Source organism: Cydia pomonella, chromosome 6, assembly GCF_033807575.1.
Source record: "Cydia pomonella isolate Wapato2018A chromosome 6, ilCydPomo1, whole genome shotgun sequence".
In the NCBI taxonomy this organism is placed as follows: Eukaryota; Metazoa; Arthropoda; class Insecta; order Lepidoptera; family Tortricidae; genus Cydia; species Cydia pomonella.
In genome coordinates this window covers 2014115-2030622 of record NC_084708.1, presented here as the reverse complement: position 1 = coordinate 2030622, position 16508 = coordinate 2014115, and the positions used below count along the sequence as shown (strand labels likewise).

General features: G+C 38.8%; 2 protein-coding genes across 2 annotated transcripts in view; both read right to left on the bottom strand.

The window, feature by feature from the left end:
- LOC133518686 (ubiquitin-like modifier-activating enzyme 5) overlaps positions 1-16508 on the bottom strand; it is a 21338-nt gene extending 4830 nt beyond the window's left edge. The window contains exons 1-6 of the mRNA XM_061852361.1: positions 16262-16508; positions 15551-15686; positions 14514-14710; positions 13771-13957; positions 1234-1345; positions 380-477 (exon numbers count right to left, since the gene is read on the bottom strand). Coding sequence (XP_061708345.1) covers positions 380-477; positions 1234-1345; positions 13771-13957; positions 14514-14710; positions 15551-15686; positions 16262-16398 — 867 coding nt within the window. The 5' untranslated portion in view covers positions 16399-16508. The remainder of the gene's footprint in view (positions 1-379; positions 478-1233; positions 1346-13770; positions 13958-14513; positions 14711-15550; positions 15687-16261) is intronic.
- LOC133518687 (uncharacterized) lies at positions 3257-11968 on the bottom strand. Its single transcript, XM_061852362.1, has 2 exons — positions 10928-11968; positions 3257-4067 (listed from the first exon to the last, which is right to left on the bottom strand). Exons 1-2 carry the CDS (start codon positions 11327-11329, stop codon positions 3696-3698), a joined length of 774 nt encoding a protein of 257 aa, XP_061708346.1. The 5' UTR covers positions 11330-11968; the 3' UTR covers positions 3257-3695.

Here is a 16508-nt window from a genome sequence, read left to right as displayed (position 1 = left end):
GTCATAAATGGTACGGAACCCTTCATGGGCGAGTCCGACTCGTACTTGGCCGCTTTTTGTATGGAGTAACAGAGCTGTCAATGTCAAATGATTTTGGATTTTTTTTTGGTACTTTAGCACATTTTTTATTGAGAAATGTAATAAGAATACGGTAAAAACCCATTACTTCAATTATTTCTTAAATTAAGTCTATCCAATTGTGAAATCGAGAAACTATCATACGGATCATCATTGGCCGCGTCAAGTATAAAGTCGCGCAGTAAGCTCAATAAGGCTTGTGTTGTAGGTACTTAGACAACGATATATATATAATATATAAATATTTATAAATACTTAAACTTTATTTGTTAGTTGTAATATTGGACAGGTATTAAATTACCTTCAAGCTCATCATCGGGAAGAAGTCTGTCAGCGCACTGTAGCCCAGGTAGTGGCTCACTGTTCCAAACCCTAGTAGCTGCTTCAACGTGTTTTGTACTGAAATAATAAGAATATTTAATTTTATAACATTCATATATAAATATAAGATCAAAAATATTTCGAAAGATTAGAAATTCATATCATAGCATATTTGAGTGCAATTTTTAGAATTTTACAACAGTTACAACAACTAAGCGCCTCTTGCACCATCCCAGGTAACCATGGTAACTCCAGGATTAACCGGTTAACCTTGGGCTAATGGGATAATGCAAGTGGCCCTAAGTGTGCAAGTACAGTTCGCCCATACCGGGCAACAATGACTGGTCTCACACGTCCTCGCGTTTTACCATGCGCCGATCGAGACATATTTAAAAATCACTTAGCGCCACTTGCACCATCCCACTAACCCGGGGTTAACCGGTTAAACCGTTACCCAGTGTCAAATTGTACTGGTAACCATTGTAACTCTAGGTTTAACCGGCTAACTTAGGGTCAAATTGTACTGGTAACCATAGTAACTCTAGGTTTAACCGGTTAACCCCGGGTTAGCGGAATGGTGCAAGTGGGCCTTAGGGCGTTAACCCAGGGTCAAATTGTACTGGTAACCATGGTTAATCCAGGTTTAACCGGTTAACCTCGGGTTGGTGATTGATGCAAGTGGCCTTTAGTGGTCATACGGGAGACTGATGAGAACTGAAGTTCAAACCGACACAAGTATTGTTATACTTAATGGGAGATTCCAGCCCTTTATGTTATGTGTATTATAAGTTAAACCAAATAAACTATATTGTATTTTTTTTTTGTATAACTTACCAAGGAATCCGGCGACGATACCCATAGTAGTAGGCAAGCTGGCCGCACAAACGCCCTCGCGTTTCAACGTACGCTCGTCGATTTTAGACGCCACCACTAGAGGAGGGGCACACTATAACCAAGAAACATTATTATTTGACAATTGAATTTTGACAGTTGGACCAAAATCGTTTAGGAAAACGAGGAAAACGGGAGTCTTTTGGGAGGACAACACAGTAAAGAGTTTAGGTAAAATGTTCTCAGGTTGTCCAAAATAGAGAAACAAATTTCTAACTAATAAAAAAATAGTAATGTGAAAAGTGAGTGCTCATCACACAAAGTATTGCCCTTAGTAAGATTTACAAAACCGCCAGCATTTCTATAACATAGAAGAAAAAAAAAACCACTATGTTTGAAACTTTACATTTTTATTTCACATTAGATATTTTTTTGTACTAGATATTGACCGGTAATTTAATTGGGTTTCATGCTCGTATATGTAGGTACATAACACACATATTAAATATGTGTACACATATCGTATAAATTCTCTGTTTCTACTGTTTTCTTTATCTTTGCCCTGTATTTGCTATATGTGTTATTTGATTTGATGTGTTGTTTGAATAAATGGTTTCTATTATTTTCTATTCTATTCTAAATTCCTACTATACACTCTATAAGTATAGTTACTGGTCATCTGGCTATGTCTGCACAAAAATAAATGCAATGCCACTATAAATATTAACTTCTATGAAAATGCGAGGTTTTTTTTTAAATAATACAACTAATATATAAATAAATTTAATAATATTGGACTAAGCCGAAATGTACATATGCATTAGGGTATTTAGAACCATTGTACAAAGTATCATAACAGCCGGTGTAGCGGTTTTGAAGAAATTAACAAATCACCATTTTTTACTTTGGAGCAGCCTGTATGTGTTAGTAGCTCCTAAGGTTCCTCAAAGAATAGTATGGAACCTTCTTCGACCTTTTTGATTATCTTTTTTATTTGACACTAATAAGCTTCTGACTTTTGAAAAATATCATCGTTATCAAATATTTCGAACAAATTGTTAAAAACACTGCCAAAGATTAACACAGTGTGTTTCTTTTTGTTGTCGATTATTGCAAATAACTTTTGTTCGAAAATTATTTTTTCATCTTTTGTTCTGATTAAAAAAATATTAACGTCAGAGCATTCCTGAGAAGTAAACCTACGTGGGATTTCAGGGTTTGTCCAATGGCTAAGGTCACCCGTGTATAACTCGGTACCATATTACTGTTATTGTTAATCACATCAAGTAAATAAAATGGTTACAAACTAAAGTTAAGATTAATAAATAATAACCATCCATGCTTAACCCTTTACCAGGCTGACAGTTCAAAAATGACAACCGAATGTCAGTCTGAGTAAGACTGACATTCGGTTATCATCGAAAATAGAACACATGTTTGAAGTGCTTCATGCGGGAAATATATATCCCTTAGTCTGGTAAAGGGTTAAATCCTACAATTAGGGTTGTTTCACAAGTATGAATAGTACAATTCACACGTACCACATTACGGCAAAATGTGGTACCTCTGAATTCTACTATTCATTTACAAAACATGCGCCCGACCACGTGTTGTAGGTGTGGTTGTCGTGTGGTCGTGGTACATGTGAAACAACCCTTAGTCTTCAGTCTTGCAACCCCTGTTACATTGGTGGTATTATCTAATTATTTTACTACAGACGTTTAGGTCCTTTTAATACCTAAGAAACGAATATATTGAATTCTATCTATCTATTAAGCCCTTTTATTCTGAGTTAGAGTATGTCTCTTAACTCAGTGTGCCGCTTGGCAAAAGCCTCCTCCAACTCTTTCTATTGGGGTCTGTCGTGGGCCACTCTTCTCCAGTTCGGGCCCGCTATGAGTTTGAGTTCATCCTCCCATCTTGTTCGAGGTCTCCTCTGGCTATATTGAATTAGGATGAGTAAATAAACTAAGTTTAACAATATTTATTTACAAATATGATTATAAAGGTAAGTCAACTGGGGAAGTACCTCCACCTTACAGAAAACCGCAGCCAAATAACACTAGACCCTACTCATAGTGTTGTGTTCCTGCCGGTGAGTAAGCTTGCCAGAGCTCACCGAGAGGAGGGATTCTAGGGTCGGCAACGCGCATGTTACTCCTCTGGATAGGCTACTGCTTACCATCAGGCGGGCCGTATGCTTGTTTGCCACCGACGTAGTATAAAAAAAAAGCCCAGCGCCATTTTAGGGATAGAGCTTGTGTGTGTGAGCGTCAACTACTCTAGCTGCGTAGCCAACGTTACAATCATTAATGCTCCGTAACATAGCATAGTCATCTCTCTCTATCACTCTTCAGTATTAGTGCGACTGTGACAGTTGCGTCTCATTCGCCACGGAGCGAACTTCCTTATTTTTAGAATGCTTCTCTCCATGGCTCTTAAAAAGTAATAACACAAAATAAATCTCATATTTCAGTACCATGTCCATCAGCTTTATTAATCTGTACAGAGTTCCTTTTCAGCAATCCCAACTGCCCTTCCAACAAGATATCCGTGATGGCTTTTTTCGCAAAGATCTGCTGTCTCGCATTCAACTTTCTCAATTCAGTGGCCATCACTTTTCCCCACAAATCAAATTCATCCTCATCATGCACTATTGAAGTTGTTTGCTTTGGCTGTGGTTGGTTTGGTGTGGTGTGGTAGATTAATTTAGGTGTTGATTTCTCTGAGGTTTTTGAGACATGCAATGGTGAGCTTTGATTGTCTTGCTCATTTTGCCAGTACTTTATGTCGCTTTCTGGTATTTCTAAGTGTTCCACATCTTCCAAATGGTCTTCCTAGAAAAATAATGTTTATTATTAATGGTGAATTGTGGTGACAGAAAACCTGGTAATATAGATAGGAATTTGTGACTTTATTTTATAAACTACACTACAGTAAAACCATTTATTAAATTTTGATGTCTTATAATATGAATATTGACAGTGCCGGATTAACCATTAAGCAAAATAAGCACTTGCTTAGGGCACCACGTGTAGGGGGGCACCAAAATCGTAGGAAAAAAAACGCGAGGCTGCATCAGCATCGCAGTCGTAGTGTAGTACTTATGTACACGAAACTTTTTGATACGTGTGCAAGTACTCATCTAATAACGAAGTCGTAAGAGAGTGAGGACACGTAAGCGCACTCCCATCTTAAAGGCCGGCAACGCACTTACAACCCCTCTGGTGTTGCAGGTGTCCATGGGCAGCGGTAATCGCTTACCATCAGGTGATCCGTCTGCTCGTTTGCCTCCTCTCCCATAAAAAAAAAGCACATCCCCAACCTTACGCGGAGGCCATCAAAGCTCATGGCCAAAAAATCTTACCGTCGGGCTTGTGGCCAACCGATTTTCTCCGTAGATTACCGATTTTGTAGCGTATTTTGCTCTCTTGCACACCAGATGTGTCGGCCAGGCCGAGTTGCTGCAGATCCGCGATCCTGCGACCTAATTGTCAAAGTGTAATAAAGGGCCCTGCGAAGTCCGAAAAACAAAAGCATCATATCAAGTTGCGCTTTCGAGTTAAGCCAAAGGCCGAGCAGTAGGAGGACAGTGATTACATAGGTTAGATTTCAAGCCACTCTTTTGCAGTTCGGCGTTAGGTTGTAGCTGCTGCGCACATCTCCGCGCAAATTGTCTGCGCGGTTAGAAAAGGTCTGCGCGACAATTCATTCGATTATTGTCATTGATAATTAAAACTCAATTTTAAGCAATAATTTTCATGTTTTAATATTGGCCCTTAAAGTGGTGACCCCGCATACAGAGCAGCACCCAGCCTTCTAAAAACATGTCTTCAGATAACGAAAACAATGAAAAGTTTGAACCTGCAGTTTCGAGCCCGATTCAAGAGCTCTCAGGTATTGCGACCAACATTCGTATTCCACCAATATGGCGCGACCAAATAAGGCTTTGGTTCGTGCAGTTTGAATCTATCGTCGCCCCTCTCAAGAAAGGCGACCAGGCAATGTATGAGCTCGCAATAGCAAAATTAGAACGTCACGATTTGGACGAAGTAAGCGATATTTTATTAAAACCACCTGAAACCAACAAGTACGAAACATTGAAAAACCGATTGATTACCGTTTACGAGGAGTCTAAAGAACGTAGTTTGCAACGTCTTTTGTCCGAAATGGAGCTCGGCGACTTAAAGCCATCTCAGTTACTGCGCAGAATGAAAACCCTCGCCGATAGCAACGTCTCCGAAACGGCTCTCCGCATCCTGTGGTCCAACCATCTGCCTCTATCCGTCCGATCCGTCGTCGCCACTAGCGATACAATTATGAAAGACATTAACTTAAACGATATAGCACTGATGGCAGATAAAATCCTAGAACAAACACGTAAAGAAATATCGGCAATTTCGGTACAGCCTTCTACTTCTACGACTGTCAGTCAAGTTTCTCCGCCGCAGAAAACGTTAGAAGACAAGCTGGACTATCTTGTTCGTGAAGTCGCCGAGATCAAGATTCAACAAAAACAGTACCGCCGCAATTTATATTCAGCTCCGCAATTCAATGCTTCGCGATTTAGTCGTCCCTATTCTCGCACGCTTGCCAATTTTCAAAACCCTCAACATTCCTCGAGTGACATTTGTTTTTATCACCGACGTTTTGGCAACTCAGCATATAAGTGCACAATCCCTTGCAATTTCAAGAAGAGCAAGGAAAACTAGTGCCTGCGTTAGCTGAGGCGGAAACTAGCGCATGGGATACTTCACACCGCCTGTACGTTACTGATCAAGACACAAAAATTAAATTCCTCATTGATACTGGCGCAAATATATCTGTCATTCCAAAGCCTAGAGGATTCCGTGGCCAACCGACCTCCTTCAATCTGTATGCAGCAAACAGCAGCGTAATACCCACTTTCGGTGAGAAGATATTGGACTTAGATTTCAATTTAAAACGTTCTTTTAAATGGAAGTTTATTATCGCAGCAGTCAGTAAGCCAATCATCGGCGCTGATTTCTTGAAGTACCACCAATTGCTAGTCGATCTTGACGGACGATGTCTGGTCGACAAGAAAACAAACCTTGCTGTCAGAACTCCAATCTGTAAGACTTCGCAACCAACGATCTGCAGTATTGATCTTGAACAAAAATATCATCACATTCTCAGTGAATTTCCCGATATTATAAGGCCATCCTCAATGAAGAGTGCTCCCAAGCACAACGTCGAGCACTACATCGAGACCAGTGGAGCTCCCGTACATTCACGCCCACGCCCGTTACCGCCACATCGGTATCTCGCGGTCAAAAAGGAATTCGATCACATGATAGAGCAACACTTGTGTCGACCTAGCAAGAGCCCCTGGGCAAGTCCACTCCACGTTGTGCCTAAGAAAAATGGTGACATACGAGTCTGTGGAGATTACAGACGCTTAAACACTGTGACAAAGCCAGATCGTTACCCAGTTCCACGACTAAGAGATTTTACCTATCAACTTCATGGTATGAATATTTTCAGTACAATCGACTTGAACCGGGCGTATCAGCAGATACCTATGCACAAAAATCATATCGATAAAACCGCTATAATTACTCCATTCGGTCTTTTTGAATTTCCAATGATGAGAGAAGGTTTAAAAAACGCCGGACAGACGTTTCAAAGATTTATTCACCAAGTTCTTGCCGGTCTAGATTATGTGTTTCCATTTATCGACGATATCATCATCGCGTCAAAGGACGCCAAATCTCACGAAAGTCATCTCCGGACAGTCCTACAACGACTGAACGAATACGGTGTCACAATCAATCCCTCAAAATGCGTGCTGGGTAAAGAATCTGTCAAGTTCCTCGGCTACACAGTAACACCGCACGGAATTAAACCACCAGAAGACAAAATTCAAATTATTAACAGTTACCCAAAACCTGAAAATATCGAACAACTACGAAGGTTTCTTGGAATGGTCAACTTTTACCACGACAGCCTCCCTAATGCAGCACAAATTCAAACGCCATTAAACGTATTTTTGCACAACTGCAAGAAACGCGATAAAACTGTCATACAGTGGAACCCTGAAGCGGATGAAGCATTTGACGCATGTAAGAAAGCTATAAAAAATGCAGTGATGCTCGCTCACCCTTCTCATAGCGCGCCTATAGCTCTTTTTTGTGACGCTAGCGACCAGAGCGCGGGAAGTGTACTTCAGCAACGGGTTAATAATAAATGGCAGCCGTTGGGATATTTTTCAAAAAGATTTTCAAGTGCCCAGCAAAAATACAGTACGTTCGACAGAGAATTATTGTCTATATATATGTCTGTAAAACATTTTAGAAAAATATTCGAAGGCCGCGAGTTAATCATTTTTACGGATCATAAGCCGCTGACATACGCACTTATGAAAACGTCATCTGAGTCAGAAACTCCCCGCCGTTCCAGACAGCTGTCATTCATTACCGAATTTACCAGCGATATCAGGCATGTAAGTGGTCAAGATAACGTGGTCGCAGATGCTTTGTCACGCATCGAGACTATCACCACGCCATCTGTAATCGACTACGATAAACTTTCACAATTACAGCAGAATGACAAGTCTATCAAGCATTTATTACTAAAACAGAATATTGCAATAAAGAAAATCGTTTTGCCAAACTCAGCAGAACCAATATACTGTGAAGTTTCTACATCTGCCATTAGACCTTACATACCTGAAGATTTACGCCGCACAGCTTTTGATGCCGTACACAATATAAGTCACCCAGGTATCAGGACTAGTAGGAAGATGATACAAGAGAGGTTTTTTTGGCCGTCCATGAACAAGGATGTCGGCATTTGGGCTAAAACTTGTATCCAATGTCAACAATCAAAAGTTCAGCGTCATACGTACAGCAACGTCGGATGTTTCACACCAAGCGCACGTTTCCAACATATACATACTGACCTTGTCGGTCCTCTGTGTATTTCATCGGCTGGACACCGGTATTTACTCACAATTATAGACAGGACAACGCATTGGCCTGAAGCAATACCCATTCGAGACATAACTGCTGAAACTGTGGCTAAAACTATATACGAAGCATGGATCGCACGTTTTGGGTGCCCATCAACTATAACAACTGATCAAGGCCGTCAATTCGAAAGTGAACTTTTTTCATCATTGACTAAATTACTTGGCATTGAAAGAGTGCGCACTACAGCATATCATCCAGAGAGCAATGGTAAAATTGAACGATGGCATCGATGCCTTAAGGCAGCTCTTATGGCGCGGCTGTGCGATCGAGATAAATGGGTCGAAGAACTTCCCACTGTCCTGCTTGGTCTACGCTCCGCACTGCGTAGTGACTCTGGTGTCAGCGCGGCTCAACTTACGTATGGCTGTTCACTCCGTTTGCCAGGAGATTTTATTTCATCATCCATTTCTGGAAATCCTGTCATAAATTTTGGTTACGTCGAACAACTTCGGCAAACCATAAATGATCTCAAGCCTACGCAAAAGGTGCACCCTAATAGTAAAGGGATTTTTGTGCATCCTGATTTGGAAAATTGCGAGAATGTTTTCCTGCGAGAAGATGCAGTGCGCAAGCCGCTGCAAGCTCCATATAAAGGGCCCTATCCAGTATTGAAGCGTAGTAATAAAGTTTTCACAATTCAATTGCTGGGACGGGCTGTCGCAGTATCTATTGACCGTTTAAAGCCCGCCTACACGGTGAATCCGCATGAACCTGGTAATGAACCTCCGGCAAAGTGTACTCGGTCAGGTCGATCCATCAGACGACCAGTACGCTTCGCTTGAGGGGGAGCCCTGTAGCTGCTGCGCACATCTCCGCGCAAATTGTCTGCGCGGTTAGAAAAGGTCTGCGCGACAATTCATTCGATTATTGTCATTGATAATTAAAACTCAATTTTAAGCAATAATTTTCATGTTTTAATATTGGCCCTTAAAAGGTCTTATGCGACGCCAGGCCTTTTACTTTATGCAAACTGCCTCACTTTCGCTTGGCCATGGATCCAAATCCATGCTGTCCTCTTTCGCAGCTGGGCTGCCTTGCTCACACCTCGCCATTGGTTGTATTATATGATAACGCGCCGCGATCGGACCCTGCGGACGTCCAGCTATTCATACCTCCCCATTGGTCAAATTCAAGCCTTGCTTTCTTCCAGCTCGACCTTTGGCCTCATCCGTAAGCGCCGATCGAACGCTCCGCGCATTCAGCCTTAGACTTTGCCTTTAAAAACACTGATTTAAACCTTCACGATGTAGGCCAATCAAATTAGATCCAAAAATAGCGTTTTGAGGAATTAATTCCCAGTAAGCTGGAAATTGTTTTAATACATTTATTTGGTCCTAAATGCATATAATCCGAGTTTGCTCCATCCCAGGAGGTGTGCCTACATTTTGGGATCCTTAGGAGTTAATTTTTTCCGTTGGATTGCCAAACCACTCCATGTAGAAGGAACCCCCTATCAATTACAATAGCACTTGGTGGATCCGACACTGGTAAGAAAGCGTTTTCGGATTATTAACATGATTTTACCAAAAATAAAAAATATTGACCTTTTTTTACAATTTACTACGAATACATATTAAGGTACCTTAAATCAATCAATCAATCAATATATTTTATTGTAAGAACATAGTTAAATTACATTTCGGATCCTCAGATATGAATTTTAATAATACTCGTAATTAGAATAAATTTTCCGTCGGCCGTACCGTTCGATTTACAAGCAAAAAAACTGAAAATGAGGAAACATTTATGCACACCTCCTGGAATGGAGCAAACTCGGATTACACGTATTTTTAGGTCGAAAAAATTTAATTGTATTGGCCTAATTGTGACACATTATTATTTAAGAAAACGGTACTTAATCGCATTTGATTAAGTTCTAAAATTACCTCCAACGTCAAAATAATGATGTCGACTTTACAGTCTTCTCCGAGACCATGGGGACAACGCCGTCCTTGAAACGTCGGGTCAAAGGTAATTTTAAAACTTACCCTATCAAGTCCCGTTTTCGTAAACAATAATTTGCTATTTAAGACATTTGTGGCCATTGGTACTTGTTCTGACAAGAACCAATCGCCAATGGTTAAGCCCCTTCTGAAGCTCTGCCTTTACCCTCACATGAATGAGCTTCGCAGGAAAGCTCTAGAGGTTGCAAAACCCTGTGCGGAGTACGGCCTATGTCTTACGTCTTCGCTTACACTTGGACAATGGTTTGCTTGGCCTCTGGACTTATGCGAAGCACGGTCTTCGAATTTGCTTACACTTCACCTTACCTAATCCTTGAACATTACTGATGCAGTGCTGTCAATTTCCGTGATAAAATTATGTGACGGATTGAAAATTCTATTCTCAGCAGTAATGCGACAATAAACGTCACTCAATTTACCAAGAAAATTCAATGTAATCTTGATGAGGGGGCACCATGGTCTAGAAATGCTTAGGGCACCAAAATGTCTTAATCCGGCACTGAATATTGACGACGCCTGTTGCTGATTTATGGTTGTACCGTCCTGACAATATGAATTGGTCATTATTTTATAAATGATTAATTTTGATTAAATAAATAATTATAAAAATATATATATGAATATTTAATCTTGGTTACAGCAACAATTACTTATCACAACCATTATTGCCATTACAAACGGTTTTGACTGTTACTTCTACTTAACTTGTGGTACTTAATTTAAAAAAATACAAAATCATACCTCTTGGTCATCAAACGAGTCAGCCGCACTAATTTCCATTTCTTCACATTTCAGCTCATCATAAGTTGCATCAACATCAATTTCATTTTCCACCTCCTCGGTCCCGAGGACAAATTTCATCTCATTATACCAGTACAAATTCGGCGGAGGATCCCCTGGCTTTAGCTTGACATTATATTTTCTGAAATTCGACCTCAGTGAGTTCACTTTTCTTTTCATATCACGTAAACTTGCCGTTGGATAATGCTCTCTGTATTTTTTTAACAATACCATATAACATTTCGTCTTCATGCTATTGTCGCGGTAACTTTCGCATTTCGAGTTCCATAGCGCCGGCAGCATTTTGTAATGTTTTATGAATTGAATTGTAAATTCTTTGTCCTTTGTCGTTACACTAGTCATTATGATAAATTATCGGTTTAAATTAAAACTTTTAAAAGTTCAAAGATTCGGCGGGTTAGGAATCGAGTCGACAGTTAAACACTATCAATATGATTCAATAAATATGTGCATTAACTTGCGTTGACATTCCAATCGTAAAATGGCGATCACGTCAATTTAATTTCACTTCGTGGAAACAACGATGTTCGGGGATGTATTTATCGGACTTTTCACTTATTTTAAAAGCACAAAAAATATTTTTAACACAATTTTTTTACTTTTATTGTGTTCGAAATTTATTGACAATATTTATGTACGTATGTATGGTTTCGTGACGACAGGAAAATATTGTAGGTTATTCGACGTTTCAATGCTGAGTGTTGCCAGTCTTGAAAACACGAATATCAGGGATTCCACTTGCAAAAATACGTAAATTTTACAATCATAATTTACACTAATGAGATAAGTACTTAATTTTAACGAAAACCTTAACCACAAATTAACTATCAATTGTCAAAAATAACTTTAACACTTAACTTTTAACTTGTTACGATAATGTAAATGATTGATAAAATTTGCTTGACTATTAATTTGTAGACATTAAACATAGACTAAAAGTTTTATTTATAGTTTGGCCCAGGACTGTCTCATTTCAAACAGACAGAGCAAACAGGGCCGGATTTAGGGGAGGGCAACCGGGGCTACTGCCCCGGGCCTCCACAAAAGAGAATTCGAAAAATTTACCATTTTATTTGGAAAAAATTAGGGGCCAGGGGGCCTCCACTCCTTTATTGCCCGAGGCCTCCAGACCTCTAAATCCAGCATTGATAGCAAATCATACTGTCTTTGTCTTACGCTAGCTAGTACAGCACCCAACAGAAAGGGATGAGTATAGTTCTCTTTATTCGTACTGACTGACAAGTTGTGTTTGACAGAATATATACTTCGTTTTTTTAGCATAAGAAAGAACTCCACAAAAGACAGCGTGCAGTTTTTATCAGGCTCTTTAATTGTAAATAATAATGGAATTATCTAATGAAGCATTGTCAACTTATAATTTACTTCAATATTTTACCGCATTAAGTGCCTGAGGGCCTATCGCGAACCACGTTCGACGTGTTGCCTCCCTTTCACACTTACGTACAAATGTACAAGTGCGACAGAGAGGCAACACGTCGAACGTGGTTCGCGGTAGGCCCTCTGATTTGGAACAACAAGCTTACTTTACAATATTGACAATATTTGGCGGGAAAACATTTACTCTCTTTTTAATCTACTTATTTATTAAATTTAAACTTTGTATGAACTGAAAATGTTGTATATAATATTCTAAATCGTCTTTAGCTCATGCCAAACTTTAAATCTATTTTTAATAAGAAAATTTCAATCAATTTTTCATGTCATGACTCCATCAAGGTGTTGATGATTCTGCCAATCTCGAGGTTTTTTTTTTAAAGAAAGTATATGTTTTCCCGCCAAACATTGTTCGACCTAAGAAATAGATATTTGTATGAAACCTGTAATATAAGATAGTTTACTAATGTAGTTTTATAAGTGTCTTGTAACTAACAATCTATGGATCGGAGGAATCTGAAAATAAATATTTTTTATTTTTATTTTATTATTTTATTTATTGTCTATTGAAATGTTTTAAAAAGTATAAAGTAAGTAAGTAGTAGTAGTAAGTAAGGTTGCCAAAGCTCAACGAGGGTGCAGGGTGTTAGGGTTGGCAACGCGCATGTAGCAGGAGTTGCAGGCGTCCATAGGCTACGGTAACTGCTTACCATTAGACAGGCCGTATGCTTGTTTGCCACAGACATAGTATTTAAAAAAAAAGTGATATGCCACTTCTTTGTTTCATACTTGTCTATTGAAAAACTTATGTAGTCGCCTCTAACTTCTATTCTTATTAAGTATACATATACAGGAGCATGATATAAAACTTTATTTTTAATCTTACTATATTTCTATCTATCTATATATTTTAATTTTTATGTTTTTTCCTCCATTTCATCCGCATGTTGCTTGCCTTAACAATCTGACATCCGCTTTCCGCTCTTTTTACTAATGTTGGTATTATGTCAAATGTGTCATGTCATGTGTTTGTCTGTGATGTCCATAATATTTGTTTTTTTAGGTTCCCAGTCTATCCTTCCACAAAAATCATAATTAAACCGAACATTCTCTGCTCACATAAGTCAAAAGTCCACACCTCGACATTGCAGAATCCACCTTGCTAAAATTAGCGAGGAGTAAAAGCCATTTATGGAAAAAAAAAAACTTATCTAGTGACCTATGTATATGCTTGCACAGGGGGTGGACCAGATATTGGTATGCGCTTCTGTACAGAGCCCTGAGTCCGTACCGCAAACATATAAAATATAAGTTTTGTTATACAAACTGCTGAAGCATCTTATGCGCAAGCATATAGTCAAAAATATATTTTTTAATTAAATACTTACAGCAAAACAAGCAGTAACTCCGGGCACAATGAACTGTATATGCCCCGACACAGCATTCTCACTGACTCCGCTCTCAAACCACTTCTGGTTAAGCTCATTGCAGGCGGTGTTGATGGCCATTCGGGCCTCAAAGTTATCCACGCAGCTCAGGACCAGGTCCACCGGACCGCCGGTCAAACTGCCAGTGCTGTATTGACAAAAATATTTAAGTTTTTTATTTACTCTTTCAAGTATGGGAGCCTGTCTTTTTGTATGTTGTAAATTGTTAAAACATTTGACAATCCTGTTTCCATAAATCGATCGAAGTAGTACAACAATATTTAATGCAAAAACGGTAATAATAGTCAAAAATATTTTGCATCCCCTTCCTCCTTCTTCCTTCCTTCGGCATCATAAAATATAAAATAAATATAAATAAATATATATTATAGGACATTATTACACAAATTGACTAGTCCCACAGTAAGCTCAATATGGCTTGTGTTGAGGGTACATGACAGACAATGATATATATATAATATATAAAAATTTATAAATACTGAAATACATAGAAAACACCTATGACTCAGGAACAAATATCTGTGCTCATCACACAAAATAAATGCCCGTACCAGGATTTGAACCCGGGACCATCGGCTTCATAGGCAGTGTCACTACCCACTAGGCCAGACCGGTCGTCAAATACTGCATTGTCTAGGTATAGTAATAGGTACTCGGACTAATAACATAAACACAGTCCAAACCTAATAGCATCGCAGAATTTCTGAAAATTCTCCACAGTTGTGATATTATAGTTGTACGCATCAATAGCAACATCAGGGTTGATGTTTTGCAGCGTAGCAGCAGCTGCAGCCACCTTGCTGAGCCCGGCTTGGTGCGGTTGGAAGAAGAGGCGGTTCATGTTGGCCAGCTCTACCTTGTCATAGTCGAAGAGGATTAGCTGAAATAGGAAGAAGGTTGAAACACTCGGTTTGACATTTGTACAATAAGTGTTTAGCTAGTCAACTGTATCTTATTTTTTATTTATTTTTTTATTGGTATTCAGGACAACAACAGCCGTAGATATACAATTTACATAGGTATTTTTACATAGTATTAGGCCAATAACAGTTATCCCTTGGGTGCAAAATAATATACAAATATAATTAGTTAAACAAAGTAATAATCAAAGTGAAACTGTGCAAGCCCACGCACAGTAACAGTAACAGTAGGTGATAATCAACATGAAAATTGAAATTAGAGGTAGGTACACATGCTTGCATAAAGTTGATAGGTGTGCATTAACGTTAATAGTTGATTTAATTTATTTATATTGCTCTTGTAAATAATTTAAGTGAATAATAATTACTTGTAAATAATTTAAGTATACAGTGGTGGCAGCAGGTTTGCATTTTTATCGCCTGTCACTATGCCTGTCACTTTCGCACTTACATACTTGTTAGAATGTGACAGCCATGGTGACAGGTGATCAAAATGCGACCTTATTTTTGACTAATAGATGCCCCAAATCAAGACAATATCAATTTTTCAGCTAAATAAAAAAAATTAGAGGGCCATTCTTACACAAATTGACTTAGTCCCAGTAAGATAAGGATTGTGTTGTGGGTACTCAGGCAACAATATATATAATATCTATTTCTATTTTTATTAAGCCCTTTTATTCTGAGTTACAGTATGTCTCTTAACTCAGTTTTCTGCTTGGCAAAGGCCTCCTCCAGCTATTCTACTATGTATAGAAACACAACCAAGCTGGCACAGTAATAAAACCAAATAAATTTACCTTCCCAATCCCACAACGGGTGAGCATCTCCGCAGTGACACTGCCGACACCACCAACACCCACTACTGCCACTGACAGGTCACGGATCTTCTCGTAGTTGTCCACTATACCCATCCTCTTTAGTGCCATGAGACGACTGAAACATTTAATATTATCATCTAATATATGATATCAACATTCCTACAACTTAAGAGAGGAAAGTATTCTCTTACTGGGGAAATATTCTCTATTTGGGGGAGCACACATTGTGAATAAGCCAGAATTAGTCTGTATGCTTCCCCAGAGATACTAGTAAATTTGAAACGATACAATAAAAAGTCATTATTTCGGAACGGGATTTGAGGCCACAACATCCAGTTTGAAAACTTTTGATACCACAATATTCAAATTTTAGTTGCTTTGTTTAGTTCGATTTTTTATATTAAAATAGCTGGACCAATTCCTGTTGAGATAATTATTCATAAAAATTTATTTAAGGCGCATCAAGTTACACAGCACTTCTAAATGATAGTTTCGCTTTGAAGAATAAGTATTCTAAACTTGCGAAAACAATTTTAATAATGACCTAAACATGAGTCATTTTTTAAACATCTTCTAATAAGTATTTCACCATCTCAACATTTGATTATAAGAAAGGCATAATCAAATACTTGTATCAAGACGAATAACATATTTTTTAATGGTTTTTAAAACAAATAAATAGCGAAATACCTGTAGGGATTAGAATCCACAACTTCGGACGACATAACATCTATTTTCTGCCGCGCTGGGCCCGCGCTTCCTTGGACGGCCGCTAGTTTGGCCTCCAATTCTTGCACTTTTTTCTGTAATTCTTCGACAGTAGACATTTTTCAGTGAAATATCGTGACTTTTGCACAAAAACTATCGAGAGCAACTACCCAGCTGGCTAGCTGAGTTGTCAAGTGTAGTGTCAAATTGACGTTTTATTTGCCACGGA

Bases quoted from the DNA above. Each gene is read 5' to 3' on its own strand.
- LOC133518687 (XM_061852362.1), bottom strand. From the start codon at position 11,329: ATGACTAGTGTAACGACAAAGGACAAAGAATTTACAATTCAATTCATA. The intron at 4,068-10,927 runs GTATGATTTTGT...TTATTTTTCTAG, and splicing joins ACTCGTTTGATGACCAAGAG to GAAGACCATTTGGAAGATGT.